The 26,925-nt window shown below is 32.9% G+C and overlaps 1 protein-coding gene across 6 annotated transcripts in view; it reads left to right on the top strand.

Annotated features, from left to right (window-relative positions):
- Positions 1-26,925, top strand: part of LOC144853661 (rho-associated protein kinase 2-like) — a 54,018-nt gene that overhangs the window by 15,279 nt on the left and 11,814 nt on the right. For all 6 annotated transcript variants that reach the window (XM_078711416.1, XM_078711415.1, XM_078711413.1 and 3 more), the window contains exons 4-33: positions 300-400; positions 1,442-1,501; positions 1,615-1,692; positions 5,265-5,440; positions 6,876-6,960; positions 7,204-7,348; positions 7,848-7,986; positions 8,286-8,377; positions 8,647-8,806; positions 9,111-9,132; positions 10,783-10,806; positions 11,321-11,461; positions 12,308-12,388; positions 13,217-13,450; positions 13,869-14,034; positions 14,451-14,557; positions 14,945-15,095; positions 15,554-15,717; positions 16,240-16,403; positions 21,359-21,428; positions 21,646-21,749; positions 22,458-22,644; positions 22,972-22,992; positions 23,344-23,437; positions 23,872-23,966; positions 24,420-24,608; positions 24,898-25,045; positions 25,683-25,842; positions 26,016-26,160; positions 26,740-26,872. In XM_078711416.1, coding sequence (XP_078567542.1) covers positions 300-400; positions 1,442-1,501; positions 1,615-1,692; positions 5,265-5,440; positions 6,876-6,960; positions 7,204-7,348; positions 7,848-7,986; positions 8,286-8,377; positions 8,647-8,806; positions 9,111-9,132; positions 10,783-10,806; positions 11,321-11,461; positions 12,308-12,388; positions 13,217-13,450; positions 13,869-14,034; positions 14,451-14,557; positions 14,945-15,095; positions 15,554-15,717; positions 16,240-16,403; positions 21,359-21,428; positions 21,646-21,749; positions 22,458-22,644; positions 22,972-22,992; positions 23,344-23,437; positions 23,872-23,966; positions 24,420-24,608; positions 24,898-25,045; positions 25,683-25,842; positions 26,016-26,160; positions 26,740-26,872 — 3,636 coding nt within the window. The remainder of the gene's footprint in view (positions 1-299; positions 401-1,441; positions 1,502-1,614; positions 1,693-5,264; positions 5,441-6,875; positions 6,961-7,203; positions 7,349-7,847; positions 7,987-8,285; positions 8,378-8,646; positions 8,807-9,110; positions 9,133-10,782; positions 10,807-11,320; positions 11,462-12,307; positions 12,389-13,216; positions 13,451-13,868; positions 14,035-14,450; positions 14,558-14,944; positions 15,096-15,553; positions 15,718-16,239; positions 16,404-21,358; positions 21,429-21,645; positions 21,750-22,457; positions 22,645-22,971; positions 22,993-23,343; positions 23,438-23,871; positions 23,967-24,419; positions 24,609-24,897; positions 25,046-25,682; positions 25,843-26,015; positions 26,161-26,739; positions 26,873-26,925) is intronic.

Here is a 26,925-nt window from a genome sequence, read left to right as displayed (position 1 = left end):
GGACTAAAGGTGTCTCTTTACTACTTTAGGGGTGTCCCCTGATTACTGGTTGTTCGCAGTGTTAAATCATATATTGCACCTTCTTCGTCTAACACAACAGTTTTTCCCAAAGCTTGGTTCCCACTAGGACGCAACGCAAGTGTGTAGACGCAACGTACTGTAAGTGAGTTGACCAATCACAAGCGATGGATTATTCGAACTGTTGCTTGTCATTTGTCAACACACTTGCGTCACATTTACGTCCTTTACGTTGCTTTAGGTGTTCCTCTGTATCTATATTTTCTGTATATTTATTTCAGATAATAATGATGTCTGTGTTGTACAAAAGAAGAGAATTGGAAAAAATGATTTCAAGTTCCTTAAAGTTATTGGCAGAGGAGCATTCGGTGAAGTTCAAGTTGTAAGCAGATTTCTACTTACTTATACTTTTTCACGCTGCTGCTTTAGCCAGCTATGTCCCATGAGAACCATTCATTCAGAAGCTAAAGCAAGCAGCAGTTACAGTATCTAAGGCCGACAGTTTTGCGACTTTGTAAACTCGACTATAATTTATAGATCCCAGCTGCTGGACCCAAAAAACATCTGGGAAAAGAGAGTCTATGAGTGCTCACTACGGTTGAACGATTTTGGATTCTCGCCCTTTGATTGGTTGACGCGAATCAACAGACTGGGAAGAATTTTCTCACTTGTACCGCCGTGAAGTCACATTGTCTCTAGAGGGTATTCAGTTGCATGCCTACAGGTTGAGGTCACACACACACACAGCACATTAAAGTTCAAAATTGACCATTTTGAAATGGGCATGTGACTCATAATTAAAGAACTATCTTTGATTTGTATGTATTTTTGCGATTAAAGGACATCTTTTTAATAATTAATCATAAATATATCTGAAGAAAGAACAATGATTAATTTTAAAATGTCGAGCAGCGTTTTTGTAAGAAATTCTTGTTTTAAATGACAAACCTCCCTCAAAACTATCGGAAATAGGTCAAATATTCAATGTAACCCATATTGTGTCACTGTGGTTGACATGGCATTGTGTATACCATCAGGTACCAAATTGTCACCAGGGGCACATTTTGGATGCATAGTCAATCTGCTATGTTCTCCTGAGGTTTGATTTTATTTAAAGTATGAAAGTTAGAATAGAAAGATTAGCCTGAAGCAATAATCTGAAGTGTTATTTTTGTATCATAAAATGTTGTGCTAAATATTTATTTCATCTTTTTAGATGTTAACAAAACTCATGCAAAATTAGCATTTCACTTAACATCATTACTATTTCAATTAAACAATATTATTTCTTCAAAGAAGGAAAAATGGTTAATTTATCACTAATTAGTAATAAAATTAAAAAAAGATTAGACTTGTAATTAATAATTAATATAAGTTTTAAGAAGGTTTCAATGTTATTTAATTTATTAACATCTGTTTACAGGTACGAGAGAAAGGTTCAAAGAAAGTTTATGCTATGAAAATGTTGAGCAAGTTTGAAATGGTAAGTTAATATTGATTCTTGAAGTTGTATCATATCCTTTTGGCCTGTGTCTATGAAATCATTAAGCTAGTTTCGATAAAGTAACAATTTTTTTTGATTTTTTAAAATTTCAGATAAAACGGTCTGATTCAGCATTTTTCTGGGAGGAACGTGATATAATGGCACACGCCAACAGTGAATGGATCGTTCAGGTGAGTTTGAAATGGAAAAACAATCAGTGTGGCTACAGTAGGCGAATGCATGACATGATGATGTAATTTCACTACCATATTTGGGCACATCACACTTTTTTTGTCAAACTTGTTTGATAGTGTAGACAGAGCTTAACAGTGTGTTACACATTTTTACAAAAACCTTACATTTGGTTTATTCTCACAATCATCCAATTCAAGATGCAGATAATAAATAACCATTATTTTGCGTTGGGAGCTAAAAGTTGCACCTAGTGATAACTTGTTAAATAGCTTTCTAACCCCAAATCGATTGGTGTTTTTACCAGTTATTTAACCGGTTGAAAATTTTTCCTGTTTCTTGAGTAATTTATTGACATGGGTAATCTCGTCTTAGTCTGCAACCCCATAGGCCTACATAAAACAATCGGAAATAAACTATTTTGGTGGAATACATAATGGTACAATATAGTTTTGAGAATGTTAAGTGAATGACTAACAATACCACATTCTCACTATACCTGCATAATCCTTGTACAGTATGCATAATGCTTGGTTCCCACTAGAGATGCAACACAAGGACTCAACGCAATGCAAGTGAGTTGACCAATCACAAGTGATGGATTAATCGAACTGTCGCTTGTCATTGGTCAACTCGCTTATGTCCTTGCGTAACGTCCTAGTGAGAACTAAGCTTAACAACGCATGGCATACCAAAGCGTGTCGTGCAACTATGATGAAATATAATTTTAAACACATAAATAAGAGAATTAATAAATTAATTGGTTATTTTTTCTAAGCAAAATCAGGACCTAAAACTGTATTAATTTTCTTGCATATACATTTGCTTTTGTTGACATAAAGACACATACATACCTTATGATTCATTGACATCATCTAGGTATGTCTATAATGCTAACCTATCCATCATTACTTCATTATAAACTCATGCAAAGAATTCCAACTGCAAGAGATGTATGTTTGATAGGCCAGCTTTCTTGGAGCTGTGTATATCAAACAAATCTAGCATGTGTGGTAATCTCTGGTATTCATAATATTTGCCATTTGTTTAGATGGTAAGAATTGATAAGAAATGGTTACAGAGTGCATGTTTATCACTTTAGACCCATTAATAGTCTAGCTATGAAAACTAGCTCCTGCTTAATACCTACAGTATAATGGAATGAATAAATGGCAATTTTATTAATGGTATTGTAAACAAAAACTAGATATTGTGGTGCAGTTTTTAACTACTATCACAAAATCTGATTATTTGTTGGACAATTTTAATTTGAGGAAGAAATGTTTACAGTACCTCTATCCCAACCATGGGAGATTTTAATTATAAATTTTTATTTTTATTTATTTCATACGCATCCAACAGCGAGCACAAACTTGCCAATTACAGGATGGATAAAACTATTTTATAATTTATCGTGCTTATTATAAACTAAGTCTCATTTGAGGCTTAGGGAGTGAAGTTGAAAGAGTTACAACCCTGGCACTACTGTAGGTCAGGATTGAACCCCGGACCATGGGATTGGAAGGCAAGCATGTTAACCACCAAGCTACAGCTCCACTACACTATGCATTAGTTTGAAAACTACTGCACAGTGTTTAATATTGAAACCATATCAGACTGTCATTCGTGCAAAAGGTTTATTCTGTAGTAAAATTAATAGACAAGAAGATGGTACAAGATATAATAAATTGTAAGGTTCATTCAAAAGACATTTGGATAGGTCTTTTGTAAAACATACAATTCACTCAACAATGCACAATTTATTGAATTACTGACATACAGTACACTGTTGAAAGCTAAAGTGTGACTATTTCCTTCCTATTGTGTATATCTGATGCTGTTTTATTGAGTTATATTTTTTAATGCATTTCTGTTAAATTTTCCTACTCCAAAAATTTGTTATCAGCGTGCGGCCATGTTTAAAAAAAACAGTTAATAGTAATTACGGACATTCTGTAGAACTTGAGAACCCTGTTATAAAGTAAACATATTATCCATTTCATGAATAATAATTAGGCTGACCTAAAACTAAATGCTTGTTCATATTTCCACCTTCATGCAGATTGTGACACCCAAATTGTTGTAAATTTCAGTCTCAATGTCTATGGTTTTAATACTATAAGTATCTAGGAATGTATTTAAGAAAAATGGAAATTTCAATTCGATAGGGTCTGTTTCTGCTGCATAACGCAAATTAACCGTTTATTTTTAAATAGATTAAAAATAACAAGACCGTGTTTCTGCTCAGTTTGTGCTCCGAAATATCCGGTTAAATCAGTGGGTGTTCGTTGACAAAAATCGTTAGAATTACCCAAAATGCAATTGGTCCTGGCGGTTAATTCAAACGTTACTTCCGTGTAGTCAGCAGCTGTCAATCAAATAACCGTTATTTTATGTTGCAGCTAAAAGTTGCCCAGCGATAACCGGTTAAATGACGTTCTAACATCGAATTGAATGGGTGTTTTTAACCGGTTATTTTGCGCTGCCTTTTAACCGGTTACCACAAATGTGTCCTGTTTCTGCTCCCAAGAAAATGGAGTTAATTTATTCACACCGATTTTAACCGGTTATTTTTATGCAGCAGAAACAGGCCCATATTATTAATTAATAGGTTTAGAATTCCACTTCACATAATCAGGAATGGATTAACCTTTGATTAATGTAGATTGAATCGGAAGGTAGAATGAATCGGAAGGTGGTTAATTAAATAATCTAAAAATACATGCCAACATACGGTTGATATCACTGTTATGACATTAATGATATAATTGCTCACATTAAAAAATAGGTTTTAGTGAGAATAAAATATCACATATTTGGTAATTACCCCTCTTCCTTATTTCCTTATTCTTTAGCCGAGCTGAAAATTATTAATCAGAGACTAGAATTTATAAAAATAATTGAATGGGTTCTTGATAAAAATTGTAATGATTTAATGTGTAACCTTTAACCCCTAACTAAGTGTTATTCTTTGTCGAGATTCTCCTTTAATTTCCTTCCTTGTTTTACAAGTATTAATAAATCCTACGAGAAGTCAAAGGTCAATATGAATAGTTCCTTAATTATTTTGTACAAATTATGTTTTTTTTTTAATACTGCCGACAAGAATGCCCCTGAATAGGAGTTGCTTGTAGTTTTAAAAGGTCTATTGGTTCTTGTTTGTTTCACAAGAAAGTGTTCTTTTAATAGTATTAATATTATTATTTAATAATATTAATGATATAAAATATGTTCAGTAGATTACAATTAAATTAGACGCCACCATGTCTTTCCCATCCAAAAATAAACAAACAAAACCACAAATGCGAAGAAAGACATGAATTTTAATGATTTATGAATAATTATATAAAAAAATTAATATAAAATAACAGGGACCATGTCAAAATAATGTTACTGCAGTTACTACAGTAACTACTACATTTTCTTTTATTGCCATGACTGCCTCATAAACTTATACATTGAAATTGACCAAAATCATATGTTACTGCAGTAAAAAATGTAGTAAAAATACAGTAGAATAATGTTAATCCCATAATAATTTCTATAAAATAATTACTCTCTTTCTTTTCAGCTTCATTTTGCGTTTCAAGATGAGAAGTTCTTATACATGGTGATGGATTACATGCCTGGTGGTGATTTAGTAAACCTTATGAGTAACTATGATGTTCCGGAGAAGTGGGCGCGGTTCTACACCGCTGAGGTTGTTCTAGCGCTGGACGCAATTCATTCCATGGGATTTATACACAGGTGCAGTTTGCATCACCTTTTATTATTTTTCAATATACTAAAAATAACACATTTTTTATCAATATTATTCAGAATCAGATTTGTTTTAATTTGTCATTAAAATTAAATTTAATATATTTTCCATCAGTGGCTGTATTCACCAATCACACTTAAGTGATTTATTTCCCTTAACTACGCTTTAATATTAAGTCAATATATTTCAGGATTTCCCTTTGATAGTATTATTCACTTAGAAAGAGACTTTTTAAATTTTAAGGGTGTTTCCCTTTTAGTCTACTGTTGTGTGAAAGGTGAATGCAGCCAGCATTTATCCCATAATGTTTCATTTGAAAATAAGCCAAACTATAAGCAAAAAATCATATTTTAAAAATCAAATTGTACTATATTGAATTTGTCATTAATCGGAACTACTGTATGATTCAACGGGAAATAAAAGAAAAAGAATACCTGTAAATATGCTGCTTTGAAATCTTCATAGTTTCACTTTCAATAAGTGTATGTTATTTGAATATCTTCAGAAAATTGTTTGTTATCTGAATTTAATATTGATTAAACCCCTACACGAATCTATGTCACACTCAGGAATTGAGCTTGTACCCACCCGACCATAAGTAGAGGATCATTTTGTTTAGAATTTCGCCACATTTTATGATAGTTCGTTGGTGAGGTACTAACTCATCCCCATGGTGTTTTTTTAAATGCATCATTCCCAATACATTTTGTGACTTTTCCTCTGGAAAAATCCTGATTTAAATCCTTTTCTAATCCATTCAGATCCTTTTCTAATCCATTCAGATTGTACCCATCTGACCAAATAGTAGGAGATCATTAATCTCACAATTACTCCAAATTGTATGACGTTGGTATAGTACTAGCTCATAATTTTTTTTAAATCACCCAAATTTATTTTTTTTAAATGCATCATTTCCCAAATATGTATACTTAAATGGATATTTTGTTAATTTTCCTCTGGGAAAAAGATTTAATCCTGATTTAAATCCTTCTCTAATCCAATGAGATTACATTGTGATCCAATGTTTAAGCCTTTTACAGCAGTTGCTGGATAATCTTTACTTCCATCTCCAATGATGCTTTTCAATATAAACTTTTTTATGTGAATGCTTCTACTGTCTTTATTTTCACCCATTTTATGATCATGTTATCTGTTTTACATTTTTATTTTGATCTTTTTGTTTTGCATAACTGTCAGTATTTTACAGTGCACAACAGTTCTTGGTGGTCGAGACTGGTTTTAATGGTATCTTTAAAACCATTTTAAGGACTTTTTTTTTAATGTACACGAATTTCTGCTGGCAAAAAAAGGACTGTTCTTTAAAAGAACAGTATTTTCCCACCTAATATAAATGGGTCCAATGCCTAAGATTAAATAATTAAAAGTTTCTATAATTAATAATAATAATATTGTTATTTCCAGGGATGTAAAACCCGATAATATGCTGCTTGATGCACAGGGTCATCTGAAGTTAGCTGACTTTGGTACTTGTATGGCTATGGATAAGGTATTGGCAATTACTAGTAAATTTGCATCCTTTATTCACCTGATTTGACCAATCAAAAGCGATGGATTATTCCAACTGTCACTTGTGATTGGTCAATTTGCTTGCATTGCGTGCAAGTGTGAAACCAAGCTAAAGGGAGAAGCATGTAGTTGAAACGTGTAACATCTGAGTTAACGGCAACGTGACCAATGATCCGTCGTTGTGTATTATAGTATTTTAACCAAATCATTATTTTCTTAATAGGAAGGGATGGTAAGATCAGATACAGCTGTAGGTACTCCAGATTACATTTCACCAGAAGTTCTACGATCTCAGGGAGGTGACGGCCATTATGGACGTGAATGTGATTGGTGGTCAGTTGGGGTTTTCCTTTATGAGATGTTAGTTGGTAAGTTTCCCGAGGAGTGTTATTATCCTCAAGCATATAATTAAAAATTTGTTTGAAGTAATAATGCCATAGTAAAGAAACCTAAAAAGATACGGCTAAAAAGGTGTCCTAAAAAAAATATTAATGGGACATCGTCAAGATTAACAAAGTGTTCCCATGTTTCCTTTACAAGTATGTCACCTGAATAAGTGTTGGCTTTATGTTGCCCCTCATTTGTCTCACAAGAAAGTGTCTGGGCAAAAAAAAAATAGCAAGGCAAACTGGTTATGCCTGTCTTGTGTAACTTTCTTTTCTCTATTTTAAACACCTATTGTGTCACAAGCCAGATGTCTCTCTTTTTTCATTCTTGGCTGGGATATCTACATAGTTCATTGATATATTTATGCTTTGTAAAGTTAAGCGGTTACAAGCCATAATTGTCTCTACCTAGTTTAATGTTTTCAAGCCGCACATTCTATTCGTCCTGTTTAAAGTATGCATTACATATGTATATTTGTAGGAGACACGCCATTCTATGCAGATTCACTTGTGGGTACCTACGCAAAGATTATGGATCATAAAAACTCCCTGAGCTTCCCAGATGATGCGGAAGTTTCATTTAAAGCACAAAAACTCATCCGAGCCTTTCTCACTGACATGTGAGTATGACCTTTAATGACCTTAAGCTCTGTCTACACTATCAAACTTTATGTGACAAAAAAATGTGATGTGCCCATATTATGGACATGATAATGTCATATCATTGCCATATTTGGGAATATCACTTACCATATTAGGGCACATCACACTTTTTTTGTCAAACTAGTTTGATAGTGTAGATAGTGCTTAAGTTAGCACTGAGAGAAATTGAATTCCTGTAAGGATTTTAGCCTTATAAACTACTGTACATCAATAAATGATTATGCCTAATAAACTATTTTTTATTTTTTTATTTTAGGGAGACGAGATTAGGTAAACGTGGAGTTAGTGAAATTAAACAACAGTCTTTTTTTAAAAATGAAATGTGGACATTTGACAACATTAGGAATAGTAAGTGTTTATTATTTGAGGAATATAAATTGCTTGACAATCATTTTTATAATCTTAAGCTCTGTCTACACTATCAAACTTTATGTGACAAAAAAATGTGTTGTGCCCATATATGGACATGATGATATCATATCACTACCATATTTAAGCATATCACTACCATATTTCGGCACATTTGTCAAATTAGTTTGGTAGTGTAGACAGAGCTTTTGATGATGCGTTCTCTTTCCTACCCCAAGTTTAATGTTTAATTTATTTTTTTGTCTCAGCTGTGCCCCCTGTTGTACCAGAATTATCTCACGATGCTGACACAAGTAATTTCGATGAAATAGAACCAGACGACAAAGCTGATGAAACGTTTTCCTTACCAAAAGCGTTTGCAGGAAATAATCTACCCTTTGTTGGATTTACCTTCAATAAACAAAATCAGTAAGTTAGTTAAAATTTAATCTACCATTTCAAAATTATTCTACGACCTTTCTTTAATCTTTAACCAGGCATTTCTTTAAAGATCTTTAACACATGGTTTATTTCCGTGACTGCCTCATAAACTTCTACATTTAAATTAGCTAAAATCGTACATTATTGCAGTAAACAAAATATAACTGCATAATAATTTTGATGCTTAATAGCAATGAAATATAACTATTGGATTTAGCATAGAAATAATTATATAAAAATATATCCTGATTACACTGAAAAGTCATTTTGTATATATTTTTTTTTTCATTAGAATGTTTTCCTCACAAGATACAGTAAGTACATGTTTTTATTACATTAAGCTCTGTCTACACTATCAAACTTTATGTGACAAAAAATGTGATGTGCCCATATATGGACATGATGATGTCATCATATCACTACTATATTTGAGCATATCACTACCATATTTGGGCTTTTTAAAATTTGTACCTAGACTAACCAAACATATATATTATTCTACTAATTCTATATCTCTCTCACTGTAAGTGTAAGTTAAAACTTGCTTGTCCAAGAGTTAAATATACAGTTTAAATCTCTATCTACAATAACAAACTTTATGTGAAAAAATCACATATCACTACCATATTTGGGCATAGCACTACCATATTCAGGCATATCACTATCATATTTGGACATATCACACTTTTTTTGTCAAACTAATTTGATAGTGTAGACAGAGCTTAATATTATGTTTGCTAGATATTTTAAGATTATAGATCTTTTGGTTTCTGATAAAAAAATTTCATATACCAATATTTAGTTTCATTATTATTTAAAAAATTTCAGACTTAATGTCTTAAATAGCTAATTCTTGCCTTAAATATTTTATTTTTCCTTTTCTGTTTTCTAATCTTTCAATGGTTGTTGCTGTTGTTATTGTGCCCTTCATAGGTTGACGTGAGTTCTTTTAATAGATATTTCTTTTGGTGGTATATTACTAACCTCTACAAACTAAAATACACAAATAGTTGAGCTCGAAAATTTCACTGTAAACATTTACTAACACTTTAGGTTAGTGGTAGTATGGTTAATATGCCTGCCTACCAATCATAGTTTTGGGCACAACTCCTGGCATGACACAGAACAAAGCCACTAATTCGTAATGAGGCCATGGACCTATTTATAGGTCCATGATGAGACAATAGAGTTTATATGTTTGTAATGCAGGAATCATGCAGTATGTCTGAATAATACTAGCTTCACAAGATTTGTGTACTATGGTCAATAGAGTTTTTATTTAATCTCGGAGGGTAAATTGAATATTTAAATACTGAATTTGCTGTTATACTTATAATGTATTGGAAAGGACAATTGGATTGTCATTGAACAATTCCGATGTCAAGGGACAATGACATAATGGATGAGGAAGTAACATCATGACATTATTAACAATAGTGTAGTATCAAAAATTTTGTGTTTTATAACCCATTATGAAGGTTCACATAAAGCTCTGTCTCACTATCGAACTCATTTGACAAAGAAAGTGTGATGTGCCCAAATATGGTAGCGATATGATGTCATTGTGTCTATATATGGGAACATCACATGTTTTTGTCACATAAAGTTTTTTAGTGTAGACCGAGCTTAAGTTTGTTAATTTTATATTCTGCAGTTTAAAAACATTGATCTTTTCTCCCTTCAAAAATAATTTTACTTCTTGCATCATCTTCATCAATATTTGCTCCTATTGACTGAATAAGCAGTATCTTTGTTATTTGTTTCATCTTAATTTCATTAGAGGGTTTTGTCTAATTATCATTTCCAATAATACTTGCATAAATTGTTTGTTTAATTGTTTATCATTTTTTGTATACACACCATTGATTTTTCTGTATACAAAACCATCTTAATCAATTAATTAATTTAAATTATACAGTATTATTTCAATATTTTATAATGTATTTTTATTTTATTTTCTACAGCGCCCACCAATTACAAACTCGGATGTAAGTCAATTTTTTTGTAAACTATTTAAACATTTTCAAGTGACATCTGCATTGTTTGTTCACACAATATCTAATATACATGTTCTTTATTATGCTAATTATTGCCTTATTGCCTCATTTAAATACAACTGTGTAGTAGGTATATAAGTACTTCAGGCGTTGATTACAGTTCTGATGATGAGAATAGTACTCTCGAAACATGTCATGTAATTTTAAGATTTTCATTAAATGATTCTCACTAATACATGTTATAATTTAGGGAACTTATTTTTTTAAACATTGAACTGTTTTTGAAGAGTTCCTAATACACAGTTTAAAAAATAATAATTATACAGATATTTAGAGTGTCTGTTAATGAGTTAAGTCCAGATGAGATGAAAAAATCGCCTAAAGCAAGTAGTATACCACTTTGCTTTCTTCTAGTAGAGGAAAAAATATACCTCAGGATAGACAATAGACATGTTTTTACCTGGCAAGTGTACTAATTGATAATGTTTAACTTTGTATCTGTTAGGTTTCATATGACTACAAAAAGAAAATAAAGGAGTTAAAAGACCAAGTGGATCATGAGATGCAATCACGCAGCGAGTATGAACACAAGTACAGATCAGGACTAGTCAAGCATGACAAAATACTCAAAGATTTACAGTCCGAGGTAAATATCATATTTGACCGAGTGTAATGATGATTTGGAGGTTTCTAAGTTCCAGGCAAAGACCAATGACACATCAATGCTTAGGTCATGTCATCAGTGGTCACAAATCAAAAGTTTCCTACTATAATTTACTCAGAAAACTATACTTCATCAACCATGATCTGTGTCATGACATTTAATTAAAAAGATGGACCTTGAAACAACTGTATTTAAAATGATCAAATCAAATAATCTTAAATTTAAATTCGGTGTCAGACACCATGCTTTGGCTGTCATTGGCAATGTGTTTTGCTAATATTTCTATGACTTCTGGTTCTGTCTTTATGTTGTTTTTTTCCCACATTTATTGTACATGGCTTGCCCGCCAATTGATGTATAACTTCTAGGGCTCTTGTCTCTTCTTTTTGGCATTTTTAATTAATTAATTATTTATTTTCAATACTTTATTTTTGTCAAATACTTACGTTTTATTTAAAAGAAGAAAATAAAATGAAAAAAAAACTTTTAAGAGGTTTATACATTCATGACATATACACTTTTCAGTTTCTATGCTGGACATTGGCTTCTTTGCTCAGGCACCAGAGATCTGGAACCAGTTACACACCATCCCCTTTTCAATTCAAATCTCTCCTGAAAATTCACCTATATATTTAGTTATTCTTTTATGTTGCGTTGTAATGATGACTCCGGTGAAGATCGCTTTATAAATGTTCAATATTATTATTATATTTGACAGAAGTATAGTTTCATTTTTTATGGTGGCTTCTATGAAAAAGAAAAAATATCATAGATGATAAAAGAAGAAAAAAGAATTATGTTTTTATTGTAAAATGCTTTCTTTTAAAGGCTGAGCAAAAACGGATGTTAGAAGACATTAATATGGATCTTGAGAAACAAGCAGTACAACTTAAGCATGATGCCAAAGAGGTATGAAGTCACTCACATGTTCATATCACTGTTCAAGTCCTACTTGATTACAAATAACTATGTGAATAAATTTAAGTGTTAAAGATATATTGTCCCCCTGAAAAAAAAAATTTTTGGTTGAATATGCCATTTTAATGTCACATAATAGTTATTCACTTTGACCAAAAATTGAATCGAAAAAAAAGTATTTACCTGAAAAAAATGTAATTTAAAGCAAAAAATAGTCAAATTGGCTGCCAGCCAATGGGTTTTTGGTTGAATTTAACCATTTATTTTGTCATTTTATAAGTGAAAACATTTTTTTTTTTCTTTCGTTTTTTATTTCTACAAAAGTGATTAACTTTATTATTATTACTACAAAAGTCAAAGTCAGATTCAATTAATCTTCATTTTCTATGTTTTTGGGGGATAATATATCTTTAAATGAATTATAACTGCCTGAATAATTGAATGAATTTGGTATATGAATTTGATATATGAATTGATATGCAATTTATGGTTTTTCATCAATCTATTTTAAATGATGTAACTAACTGTGTGTTATTATTGTTTGTATTGTTCATGTGAAATTTAGTTGCTTAATAATAAACCTGATAAGTTCTTTATTAGACACTTTTTGTAATACTTTAGGTTGCTTGTAATTCACAATGGTATTTATTTTACTATCTATTTAGCGTGCAAAGAGTATGTATATACCTAAAACATAGCGCATATGTACTGCTGTAAATAAGCTGTTTATTAAAGTATTTGTAGTTTAGTTAAGAATGAAATCTTGACATTAACACCATAGATAGGCACTTATCTTAACCAAATCTGTTTATTCTGTAGTTTCAACGAAAAATTGATTACGAAATTGAAAACCGACGAAAAATGGATCAAAGAATGCAGGAACTGACGCAATATAAGATCCAACTTGAGTCAGATTTGCGTGATATGCGTAATAATAACTTTACAGAAAAACTAGCTTCGTTAGAAAAACAACTCGAAAACACAAATAAAAAGTTGCAGACAGAAACAGATAATAACAGCAAACAGAAAAAGATTACTGTTGAATTACAAAAGGTATGTGTGCTCTTATTACTCACTCGATGTGTGCTACCCCTCCCTCCTCCCCCAACACACTATGCAAACCAATAGAGTGAAGGGAAGGGATTCAACATATTTCCCAAGGGAATCCACTGTATCACCCAGGGCTAAAGGCCTGTAGTTCTTGAATGAACATTTTTCTAGTTTCTTTTGTTTTATGTAAGAACAGCATACGTTTATCTTTTTATCGCCGAATGTATCTTCCTAGTGTAGGATAACTCTGTCCCGATAAAACAAAAATTATATTATATTCTGCATACCACCAGCCATTGTTAATATTGAAATATATAGTGATCTGTGCCTGAGAGTCTAGAAACACTTGTGTATATTATTTCCCAACACATTTTGCAAGCTCGTAGAAAATTTATGACGTCGACGTGTTTTTTTTTTCCAGGACCATTCTCGCTTGATACATGAGCATAATGAGTTGACGGATAAATATCGCATGTCGTCAGAAACAAAGAACAAGTTTGAAAAGGAAATTATGACGCTACAAAGCCATCTGGAAGTAGAGAAAAATATGCTGATGCAGTCCAATGAGACGAAAAAGGAACAAGATGGTTAGTGTTCTGGAAACATGTTATTAAGCTCTGTCTACACTATCAAACTTTATGCGACAAAAAAATGTGATGTGCCCATATATGAACATGATGATGTCATATCACTACCATATTTGGGCCCATCACACTTCTTTTGACAAACTAGTTTGATAGTGTAGACAGAGCTAGTGCTATATGAATGTTCAGTTTTGAAGATTTTTTTTTTTAACCACCATAGCTTTCTTTACGACATGTATATACATTTATTGCACATTTGACACTTCACCTGCTGTAAATAGGGGGTTTATCCCCGTGACTGGTCTATCTCGGCATCAAGGAACTCCATTTGTATATTATCACACTACAGTGTAATAAATATGTAATAAGTCAAATTAAGATGATTTTTTAGAATCAATTTAATTTTCTTTTTTTTTCAGAATTGATATCCTTTCTGAGATCAGAGATCAATAAAGCAAAAGAAACAGAAAACAGACAATTAGCTGATCAGCAGAAACTTCAAGAAAACATAATTATTTTAGAAAAGGTAGGAAAGTAAATAAAACGATTGTTGTTAAACTGCGAGGCATTTGATCATCCAGGCAAAACAGTCTGAGTCATTGTTAAAGCATGGTTCACACTAGGACGCAACAACGTATCAACGTAAAGTTCCGTATTGCATAATCACTATCTTAATTTACAATTAATTAATTTACAATTCCCTTCCCATGTTGATTTTTTTTTCAAATTCTGAACAAACTAAATAGTTTCCTGGTTCAGTGAATATGTCATACCTACCACTCCTCAATATTAACTGATAATTATTACCTGACATTGATTGCTTATAGTATTCCAAGCAACAGTTATTGCCCAAAAAAATAATAACATTGGTACAGGGATACATTTCTCATAAATATTGGTTTCTGTCTTCTAGTCCAAAGCTAACAAGGAGTATGAGCTGAAAACACAGCAGTTGAAATATGAGCAAACCGTGTTGGAGCATAAGGCAGAGGTAGCCTCACTTAGAGCTGAAAAGAATCGTATGCACAGAAGTCCAGATAATGATAAAGATGAACTCATTGCAGGTAAGAGTTTATATGAATGCAGAATTTCAAACGAACATATGACTCGCACATAAACCCTATGATATGAGGCAGCCTATACGAGTAAAACTCTTTGCCTCCTTATTTCACTCAAAGGTAAGCATCACTTTAGGTAAGCATAATGAAGGCCTTAACTGTGACTATACAATGTTAAGCCTTGGCTTAACATTGACATGATTGAAATCTTAGAGCCTCTTCAGACCTACAGAGGTATGGTTTTGTACATCTGAATTAGGATATGAATAGTGAAAGCCATATCTTACTATGCTGATCTTTGTAATGAAAGCATTAATGGAGTCTGAACACAATGGTAATTAGATTTTACATTGCTCATCGTTACAAAAGCATGAATCCAAAAAATGCAAAATATATGGTAGTAAAAATAAAAATGAAGTTCAGCTTTTATAGGATATATAATAATAACATTTTTGTTATTTTAGACTTAAAACGGCAGTTGGACGATGAGAGATCAAGTCGTAACAGTATTGAACGAAAATGGCACGAATCTGAGAAGGACAAGTCAATGCTGGAACTAGAATTACAACAGCATCAAGCGCAGATGCAACGCACCATTGAGGAACAAAACAGAGACTTAAAACAAAGGGTAGGCCGTTACTAATACTCACCATAATTAGTGATGTCACAAAGTAACAATAATTGTGTAGTGTTTGATAAAAAACATGATTAAATAAATTAAATTATTTTACTGGTATAAAGCTCTGTCTACACTATCAAACTGTATGTGACAAAAATAACGTGATGTGCCCATATATGGACATGATTATGTCATATCACTTTTTTTGTCAAACTAGTTTGATAGTGTAGACAGAGCTTAAGAAACATCTTGCACCTGGTGCTTTTTTTCAACTCTTTTTCTTCAACTTTTTTTCTCAACCTGTCATTAAATGGTCCTTCAACAACTGTCTGATCATCTAGTAAATTAAGACTAAAATTCCTCTAAATGACGCAAAGGTAGAGTAGCTTAGTGGAGGGGTATGTCAAACAGTGGACTGACCCTAAAACAAAAGAAAAACGCATTGTTTATAGCACTGAAAACTGTCGGACGTCTAAAGTCAAAAAATATAAAAATTCTGTTTTGTAAAGATGAATCTTATCTTGTTTTTAGTTGAATGAATATGAAAGACAAGTAGATAATGAGAAGCAGCGAAGATCTCGTGTTGATCAACAGATTGGTACGCTACAGAAAGGAGAGAAAAATATGAAAAAAGAACTAATAGAACTGAGAGAGGAAAAAACACGCTTATCAGAAATGCTAGACAAAAGCAAATAGTGAGTAAACCGTGTATTGTAAATAGTAAACGTAATTACAACACATTACTGTCTACAAGTACAGTAGAACACCTACTTATTCAAGGAACACCCTATGTAAGGCGCTTATAAACATTGTATTAAGCTCTATCTACACCACTATCAAACTTTATTTAACAACAAAATGTGATGTGCCCATTTATGGACATGATGTCATGTATCACTACCATATTTAGGCACATCACGCTCTGTTTGTCATAATAGTTTGATAGTGTAGACAGAGCTTTACGTGCTATATAAGAACACTATTATTAATATGAATACATTGCCTGTGAAACAAAAAAGAACTAATATATACACTTTAGCAAACACCAATTCAAGAGAGAACCCAATTAAGGAGACACTTTGTTGGTTCCTAAAGGTTTCCCCTTTAATACATGTTCTACTGTATCTGGTTAGGTCAAAGCACCAACTGCTGATTGCTGGCTGTAACATTGTTTATTTATTTTTTATTTTTTTTATTTAATTTTGGATTTATATAGCGCTTTTCCAAGTGACCAAAGCGCTGTACAATAGAAAATACAATATACTAAACAAAACTTACAAAATACAAAAAATAGAAAATAGAATGAAAATACAAAAATATATATATATAAAAACTATGAGGGCCTATACAAAAAGTTACCGTAATATCATAAACATTATTTAGGAAAGAGATAGGTTTTTAACATTTTCTTGAAATATTGCACATTTATGGCTTCACGAATATAAGATGGTAAGTTATTCCACAATCTAGGACCGATGACAGAAAAACACTTATCGCCAAACGACCTCTTGGTCTTGGGGATGGCAAGACGGGTATGGTCTTGGGTAGATCGAAGTCCATGCAGACCAGAATGGTGTTTGTTTATAAGGTCCTGTAAATAACCAGGTGCTGAGCCATACAGACAGTTGTACACATGCACTAAGATCTTGAATTCAATTCTCTGCTGGACAGGCAACCAATGCAGCTCCCCAATGAGAGGAGACGCAGTGGTGCGCTTGCTAGCTTGAAAAATAAGACGTGCAGCGCTATTTTGCAGTGTTTGCAAACGTCGGACGTCTGAAACAGCCAATCCACCGAGCAAAGAGTTGCCATAGTCCAGTCGGGAAAGAATTAAAGATCTTACTGCATGTGTACAAGTAGAGCGGTCTATGAAACACCGAATCCTACTCAAATTACGAAGATGGAAGTTTACCCTACTACGCAATGTACTAACATGACTTTTCATAGAGAGTTGGTTATCAAGCATGATACCAAGATTTTTAATCTTACTGGATGGGGTGATTATAGATTCACCGATTTTCAAATCAAGTTGGGGTATAGCCTTAACATGCCTATTAGATGAAATCACGAAAAACTCAGTTTTTGAATCATTGAGCTTTAGTTTGTTGATCATCATCCACGAACGTATTTCAGTAATGCATTCGGTAAGTTTAAACTTAGCGGCGGAGATATCCTCCTCCGACTTTGAATCAAAGCTAACGTAAAGCTGTATGTCATCAGCATATATGTGATACGCTACTTCAAATTGCCTAATGATATCTGCAATAGGTTGCGCATACATAGTAAAGATAGATGGACCTACGATGGACCCTTGAGGTACACCATATCTCAAAACATGATTCTGCGAGTATTCACCTAGAACACAGACTCTATTTACACGTTCATGATGGTAACTAGCAAACCAGTTTAATACAGTACCGGAGATACCAAATTCACTCTGCATTCGATTTACAAGGATGTCATGGTCTATGGTGTCGAATGCAGAGGAGAGATCTAGTAGGACCAACATAATTGATTTACCTTTGTCAAGTTCATTTAACATATCATTCTTAACCCGCAAAAGGGCAGTTTCCGTACTATGAGATGATTTATATGCAGACTGGTACGGTTCAGTAAGATCGTTGTTCTGGAGATGCTCTTTAAAACTAGAGACTGCGGGATATTCAATTATTTTACCTAACGTTGGGAGGTTGGAGACAGGCCGGTAATTTTTAAAAACATCAGGATTTAAGGTTGGTTTCTTAATCAAAGGGGTAATAATCGCTTGACGAAGGATAATAGGAAATATCCCTGCTCTCAGAGAATTATTAACAATGGACGTGATACTCGGCAATAATGTATCAATACAGCGTTTCAGTAACCAAGTGGGCATATGATCCAGTGGACTTGTTTTATTAGGAAGTTTAGTGATAATTTTCCTAACATCTTCCTCGTTCAGTTTTACAAAAGTATCTAACATATTTACACACTTACTTAATTTATCACTAAGGATATTATTGTCAGAATTTAAGATTTCGTTTTGACTGACATTGTATACATTATCATTCTTATCATTATTTATATGGCACATTTGATCAAGTTCAGATCTAATGTTAGACACCTTATCAGTGAAATATTGTGCAAATTGATTGCTCAGAACAAGGTTAGAGGAACTTGCAGGAAGTTTACTGACAGATGAATTTAACAGACTATTAAGAGTATTAAACATGGTTTTAGCATTTGCACCATTTAGTGTTTCTTGGAAAAAGTTGGTTTTACATTCCTTGATAAGTTTAGTAACTTTAACATTTTGCTTAAGGTACATTTCACGATCTTCACCAGAGAGAGTTTTTCTCCACTTGCGTTCAAGTTGTCTACGCTCACGACGCGAGTCTTTTACATCATCAGTATACCATTTAGGTTGTCTGATCAGCTTCAGGGACCGTGATTTCTCCGGGCAATGTCTATCAAGTACTTCGCGAATAGAACTATTATATAACTCAGCTTGAGAATTGGGATCATTTGTCAGAAGAATACACTTCGTCGCACGATCGAGATCTGGTATGAAAGATTCCATGTCTAGATCTTTAAACGATCTACGGGTGATAATTCTTCTTTCGGGACATGGTTTAAACCTATTGATACTACACTCTATCATGTTATGATCAGATCCATATCTGCATGGTGATACAGTAATGGATGACTCGCATGTAATAAGATCATCTTCTGGATGACAAATAACATGATCTAGCGTATTTCCACATTTATGCGTTGGGCTGTTAACATACTGTTTCATGTTGTGTTCTGCCAAAGAAGTTAAAAATCGCGACACGTCTTGTTTTGTAGGATCATTAACATGAACATTCAGATCACCCATAATCAATGGTTTGCCAGGGAGTGTAGATACGACACCCAGGAAACTGTCAAACTCTTCAAAAAATTGATTATGTGTAAAGCCATTTTTCTTTGAGGGTGGTGGTCGATAGACTGCAATAAAACGAACAAACTTTGAGTTGCCAGTTATTGAAGCATGTTCAAAAGTGACGGTATCTATTCCTGTAGGTGAAATACCTAGCTTCAGACTTGATTTGCTGATGATTGCAATACCGCCGTGTCTATCACCAGGTCTTGGAAAGTTTAAGAAAGAGTACCCTAATGGCGTACATTCACCAATAATAACAGGGTCTTCTTCAGACAACCAAGACTCTGTGATAGTCAAAACATCAACATCTTTGTCGAGAATGTAGTCATAAATTGTTTGAGTTTTATTACCGATAGATTGTGCGTTCCAGCAGTGAACATCGAGATACTTTTTACTCTCCGCTTTTATTTGCACAAGATTGTTATAATTAATGACGCAAAGTTCCAACTTCCTCTGAGAGCATACATCAGTTGTGTCAGAAAAGCGAGATGTCGTAACGACTTTTATTTGTCGTCGCTTTTTCACGCCAGCTCTACATCCTCGTACGGTCTTTCTACAAATACCGAGGTCACTCAGTCGCTGCCATACTTGTTGACTAAGAGATTGTGGTCTGTTTACTTGTTTGCCAATATTCTTGATTTCATTCAGCGTGTAACGTACAAGTGACTTCATAATGAATGCAAGTCAGATGAGTTGAGCCATTCACTCCGAGCAAGAAATGCCAATAATACAGTATGCAGTGAAAAACCAGAGTTCGCAGAAAGTTCAGTTCAGCTAAAACAAAAGAATCAGCTGAGCATGACTAGACTTGAACAACAGGTCAGTCTAGGCTTGTCTGGAACCAAAGCAGGAGGCCTCAAACAGACTACTTTCCCCTATATAACCTCAGTTTATTCAGGTAAACAGTTAGGCCTAGGCAGTGTAGTAAATTTGAACAAAAGTTACAGAAGGAAAAAACAGTCACAAACTTCACCAGACTAGGAAAAACAGACAACAGGTACAATTAAAGTAAAATCAGTACAACATCAAGAAATTTAAATCAGAAAACAACGCAAATTTTAGAAGAAAATTCAGGAGCAATTTAGACACACTGCTGCCACCTTAGCAGCGCAAAGTATTTATTTATTTATTTATTCATTTCCCAACCAACAGTGAGCTCATGGTTCACCACTTACAGGAGGGAACACAGACAAACACGAACATATAGAATAAAAAACATTAAACTAAACTACTAACAATGTTACGAAACTTACGGAAATTATTACTAAAGATATCTAACTCAGGGTTTCTTAAAGTAAAAGAATTATAAGTTTGACTTAATCTACTAATAAAATCATTTTTTAAAACATTTACTCTACTAAAAGGAATATGAAAAGTAGTATTTCTTCTAAGACGACGACTAGGGACTCTAAGATAAAAGTTAATAACTAAGTTACAGTCAAATAAAGAATTAACACATTTATACAAAAAAACAAGATCAAAAAAGGTTCTACGGGACTCGGGATATTGTGGAAGTATGTTTCCATACGTGTTTGCTATATGGAATTTGCGCTATAAATAAATGAATACATTATTATTATTAAAACAAGTTTTCTTTAAGAAATAAATGATCAGTATATTTAATTTATATTGAGGTTTGATGTTTCGTCCTGTGAACAAGAAGTCGCAGGTTCAAATCGGAGGATGTTGTATCATGCAGAATTTGAACATACTATGGCAAAACTGATGCTAATATTTTTGTATTTACAGCAATCACTCTCATTTACAATTGCAAGTTAAAGAATTACAAGAACAGCTTGAAAGTGAACAACATTTTACAGTAAGGCATTATTATGGTTTTCATTCACACTTAAACCAGTTTTCTACTAGGTAAATTTATTCCTGACAATTAAAAGTACCTGTTTATGTGTATGCATATTCATATACATTTACATCTGCTACCAATTTGATTTAAGGTACTTAAGTTGTTAGCTCTTTCTTTGTTCCCTTTCTTAATAAATTACAGAGAATGTGAATTATTTGTTTTTTATTTACAGTTGCTTTACAAGAATCAAATTATGGAAGCAGATGATGAAATTGAAGAAGTAGAGAAACTAAAAGATAAATACCACCAAGACAGTATGTCCTTACGTATGGAACGGTAAGATATTTGTGGTGTATAATACACTAATAATGTTCTGAATATACAGTAAAACCTATCACTTATGCGGTTCAGATCAAAGTTTATATATATATATATATATATTTATGAAATGTATTATTTGGAATTCGTACTTTCTTTTTTAATACCTTATTCATTTGTTTTATTGTTATTGATTGAGTGAAGTGAAAATAGTCTATATAGGCTATATTTATATATATATTTATGAAACTTTCTTTTTTAATACCTTATTCATTTGTTATTGATTGAAAGAAAGAAAATAAATGTTTACATTGAATTGAATTGAAGACTTAGTTCTAGGAGAGGTTAATTTATTACATAAAATCAACGATGGAAAAATCTAGAGACGTGTAACAAAGGATATAGATCTACCTGTCCCAATTTACTTGTTAAATTTCTTTTATTCAAACTCAATTCCAGTTTTATGTATGCAGAGGATGTGATAACAATAATTTAAAAGCTTAGTGGTTAACTTCCAATCCCAAGGTCCGGGGTTCAATCCTGACCTAGTGCCAGAGTTGTAACCCATGACAATTTCTACTCCACTCTCTAAGCTTCAGATGAGACTTAGTTTATAAGCACGATAAATTATAAAATAGTTTATCCATCCTGTAATTGGCGAGTTTGTGCTTGCGGTTGGATGCGTATGAAATTTTAAAAAAACAAAAAATACACTTTTTTTTTTAGCGATTCTTTGTCAGCCCAGCTGGAACTTGCCCTAACGAAAGCAGACTCTGAACAGCTTGCCCGATCAATAGCTGAAGAGCAATACTCTGAGCTAGAGAAAGAAAAGACTATGATGGAACTTGAGATCAGGGACTTAAGACAACGACAGAAAGCGGAAATGAATGAGAAGAATTCACAAATTGCTAAAGTATGTCCATTTTATATTATTATATACATATATCATTTCTTTATTTGTCCAAAAAGCTAAAGTAGGAAATTCTGTCTACACTATCAAACTAGTTTGACCAAAAAAAGTGTGATGTGCCCAAATATGGTAGTGATGTGACATCATCTTGTCCATATATGGGTACATCACATTTTTTTGTCACATAAAGTTTGAATTTGGAAATTCATTTTGCTTGGCATATTTAAAACAATTAAAGACAATAAAACTACAATGAAATAGTTGATAATTACATTCTAAACACATTTTGTTTCTCTTTTTCTCCGTATGCTTCTCTCTCATCCCCATCAGATGGAAGATTCTTGTAAAGAAGTGAGTGAACATTTTATTATCAGTTTTAAAACGCATTTAGTAGATGTATTTTTTCTTGCCAAACGCATCCAATAGTATCTCATTATACCTATACCATTGGTATAATCGAGTTCAGTTTTTCTTTGTGTATTTCAATATTAAATAAAACTGTGTAACACAAATATCTTTGTCAGTATGTTAGGGTTAGGTGTCAGAGTTAAAATGCATTTACTATTATTATAGAACTGTTCGATCATTGGTCTAAATAACTAAATAACTGTTTTATTTAGAGAACCTCAATCTTCAGTAATTTGCACTGAAGATTTGTAATGCAATATTGATATGTTTTGTATTGTTTGCTTCATTTACTAGATTGAAGAAAAGTATAACCAACTTAATAATACCATGTCAATGCTTACCTCGGAGAAGAATGACCTCAATCAACAGTTACAAAATGCTGTTAAAGGTAATGCTTAGCATATGGTTGTCAACCCATTGTACCATTGTCAGTGTTGTACCAGCCTGGCTAAAGCTCTGTCTACACTATCAAACTTTATGTGACAAAAAATGTGCCCATACATGGACATGATAATGTCATATCACCAGGGAGGTATCCCTCCCTGATATCGCTACCAAATTTGGGCATATCACTACCATATTTGGGCACATCACACTTTTTTTGTCAAAGCCTAAAGCTCTGTCTACACTATCAAACTATTTTGTCAAAAAAAGTGTGATGTACAATAATATGCCATTATTGAATAAATAAATGTTTTTTGAACTTGTGCCCAAATATGGTAGTGATATGTTCAAATATGGTAGTGATGTTACATCATGTTCATATATGGGCACATCACATTTTTTGTAGTGCTTTATAGCTTTACTCTTTTTTTTTTTCAGAACAAGAAACAATTCGTAATGAGACATCTACCTCTGAATCAATGTTTGAACAAATTAAGAAGCAGTTGGAGCAGGAGAGACTCCTCAAGACACAGGTAGGATTTGTAAATTGGTTGTGGTAGAGGTTAATGGTATATCTGAACCAGTGTTCCCCGAAGCTGGTTTACAAACCAAAATTTACCACATTTATTTGGCTACCAACCAGAATTTAAAATGGTGTAAGAAAATATAACATAACATAAACTTGTCTAATAGTTATAGGCTAGGCTTAGACATTAAATTAGAACAATAGGAAGTTATATTTTGTCAATTGGATCTATAATGTACAATATTGTATATCTTCGTATTGCTAATAATATTACTTTCCATTTCTATAGTGCCATTCCAACGATCATTGCTCATGGCGATATTATGGCTATGAATTACGGCTATGAATTATGGTTGCACTACTTGGCCACTCACTCTTCAATCAATGCTTCACTTAGGTAGAACACTGAAATCCCAGTCTGATTACCATAATTATCTTTTTAATGTTTTATTTTCTGAAGGCTGTTAGTAAATTAGCTGAAGTTATGAACCGAAAAGATCCAAGTAAGAAATCCAACAAAGTCAACGCAACAGATCTCAGGAAAAAGGAGAAAGAATGCCGCAAACTTCAGCAAGAATTGAATCAAGAGAAAGACAAGTATGGCAAAATGGTTACTAAATACATGAAGGAGATATCCGAATTGCAAGGGGTATGTTGACTATTTTAAGCTCTGTCTACACTATCGAACTAGTTTGACAAAAAAAAGTGTGATGTGCCCAAATGTGGTAGTGATATTCCCAAATATGGTAGTGATATAACATCATCCATATATGAACGCATCACATTTTTGTTCACATAAAGTTTGATAGTGTAAACAGAGCTTTAGCCCACATGTAGCATTTTGATTGTAAATGTGGTTTAGAAACCCTAATTTTTGGTTGGTCATGTATTAATTCCGAGCAATATAAAACATGGAAATTCATAACATTCTATTTCAGGCATTGAATGAAGAGCTACAGAAACGTACATCACTGGATATGGAAGTAGCCAGTAAAGAGAGTGAAATGGAAGTACTAGAGAACAAGCTTCAAATGCTCAAGTTTGACTCAACCAGCTTAAACAGTGTTAATGATCTTGAGTCTGAAGGTAAGGCTTATGAACACTTTAAAAGAATATATTGACAATGCATTTCACTTTTAAATGAGAATTAGGAGGTAGAGTTATGTTGACCTGGAACTAAAAGCAAATCAACTCAACTGAAAGGTTGAAATTTATCAACTTTTGAGCAACTGAACTTAAAATTTCCACAAAATCTGAGTGCTTATGATGACATCAAAGTGATTGCAACTGGTCATAGCTACCCATACTGCAAGCGGGACATGTTACAAAGTTTTCAGTTGCATTTAGGTTCTTTCAGTTCTAGAAAATCAGAACATTTTGCGTAAATGTGCATTACTCAGAGTTGCGTTCAGTTTCTCTATGTGCTTATGTCGACACAGTTGAGTTTAGTTCTGTGTTAACCTATGCCTACCTTAAGTTGCTTGTAGTTTATTGTCTACTTCTACATATGTATGTCATATTCTTTATTAAGTCCTTTCTATACTATCAAAGTTTATGTGACAAAATGATGATGTCATATCCCTACCATATTTGGGCATATCACTACCATATTTGGGCACATCACACTTGTAGACAGACCTTTACTATTTCAACATTCTGTTTCAGACTCGAACCAAATTTGAATGTTAAGTTTAATAAGTGTTCTTGTTTCAAATTTTTTCAGATTCAAGATTAGAAGGTTGGCTTGAAATACCAAACAAAGGAAACATAAAGAAACATGGTTGGTTGAAGAAATATGTAGTTGTCAGTACAAAGAACATGCTGTTTTACAACAATGAAGATGACAAGGGTGCCAACAATCCATCGCTGGTGCTGGATCTTGAGTATGTCATTGTTTGAATTTTACTTGTTTCCCACTAGAACGCAACACAGCAACTTTTCAACTAAAATGTATTATTTTCTATAGTTGATCTATAGTACTTTGTATGATTTTATCAAACATTGGTTTCATTATATAAAAGTGGGAAGGTCTAACATTGTATTGCTTTCCCAACAGTAAACTGTACCATGTGCGTGCTGTGACACATGGGGATGTGATCCGAGCAGATGTTAAAGATGTCCCTCGCATCTTCCAGGTTTTATATGCTGGTGAGGGAGAAAGTAGAAAAGAAGACGGCCAGTCAATTGTAGCAGTGAGAACAGTAAGAATAATGTTTGTTTGTTTCTAGGGTATTAACAAATACAGACAATAATTCCAATTAGTATGGAGTTGAAAGAAAATTCTGTAGTTCTCCTAAAAATAGACTCTTTCTTTCAGCATTTCTGTCTTGTTATGGTTCCTCAATGCATCACATTCCAGTAATTGTGATAAAGGCTCAACAAACACCACTATGATCTCTATCATTTTAAGATTGTTTTAATTGAATTACAATTTTGATTATAATTCAATTCACCAGTCATCATCAGTTACCAATTTTAAAAAACTCTTAAAAACACACCTTTTTCCCAAAAAGTAATGTTCACCAGATCGGTTTTTGTAAAGAGCTTTTATAGTTGTAAAGGCACTATGAAACTGATATATAATGTTAATGTTAATTATAAATGCCTGTAGAAAAACAAGCTTTGCTTGGAAGTTGTGAGGTGACTCCAATGAATATTGGGAAGGTCATACCCAACACATTATAGTAGATTCTTACACGTCAGCACGTTGATAAGATTGTTTTTTTTCTTTATATTTTTAAATACATACTCATAAAAATGTTTCTCTTTTTTCTTTATAGGACAAAACGAATATCATTGAGTTTAAGAACCATGAGTTCATCATTGTTTCTTTTCATATGCCAACAAGTTGTGAATCCTGTAACAAACCTCTAAGTGCCATTGTCAGACCTCCTGTTGCATTGGAATGCAGGTGTAAGTACAGTGTATCAAACAAATTAAAATACAGGTTTATGTATATCAAACTC

Source organism: Antedon bifida, chromosome 10, assembly GCF_963402885.1.
Source record: "Antedon bifida chromosome 10, ecAntBifi1.1, whole genome shotgun sequence".
Classification (NCBI taxonomy): Eukaryota; Metazoa; Echinodermata; class Crinoidea; order Comatulida; family Antedonidae; genus Antedon; species Antedon bifida.
The sequence above is the reverse complement of the archived record's forward strand: the minus strand, read 5'-3'. Positions and strand labels throughout refer to the sequence as shown.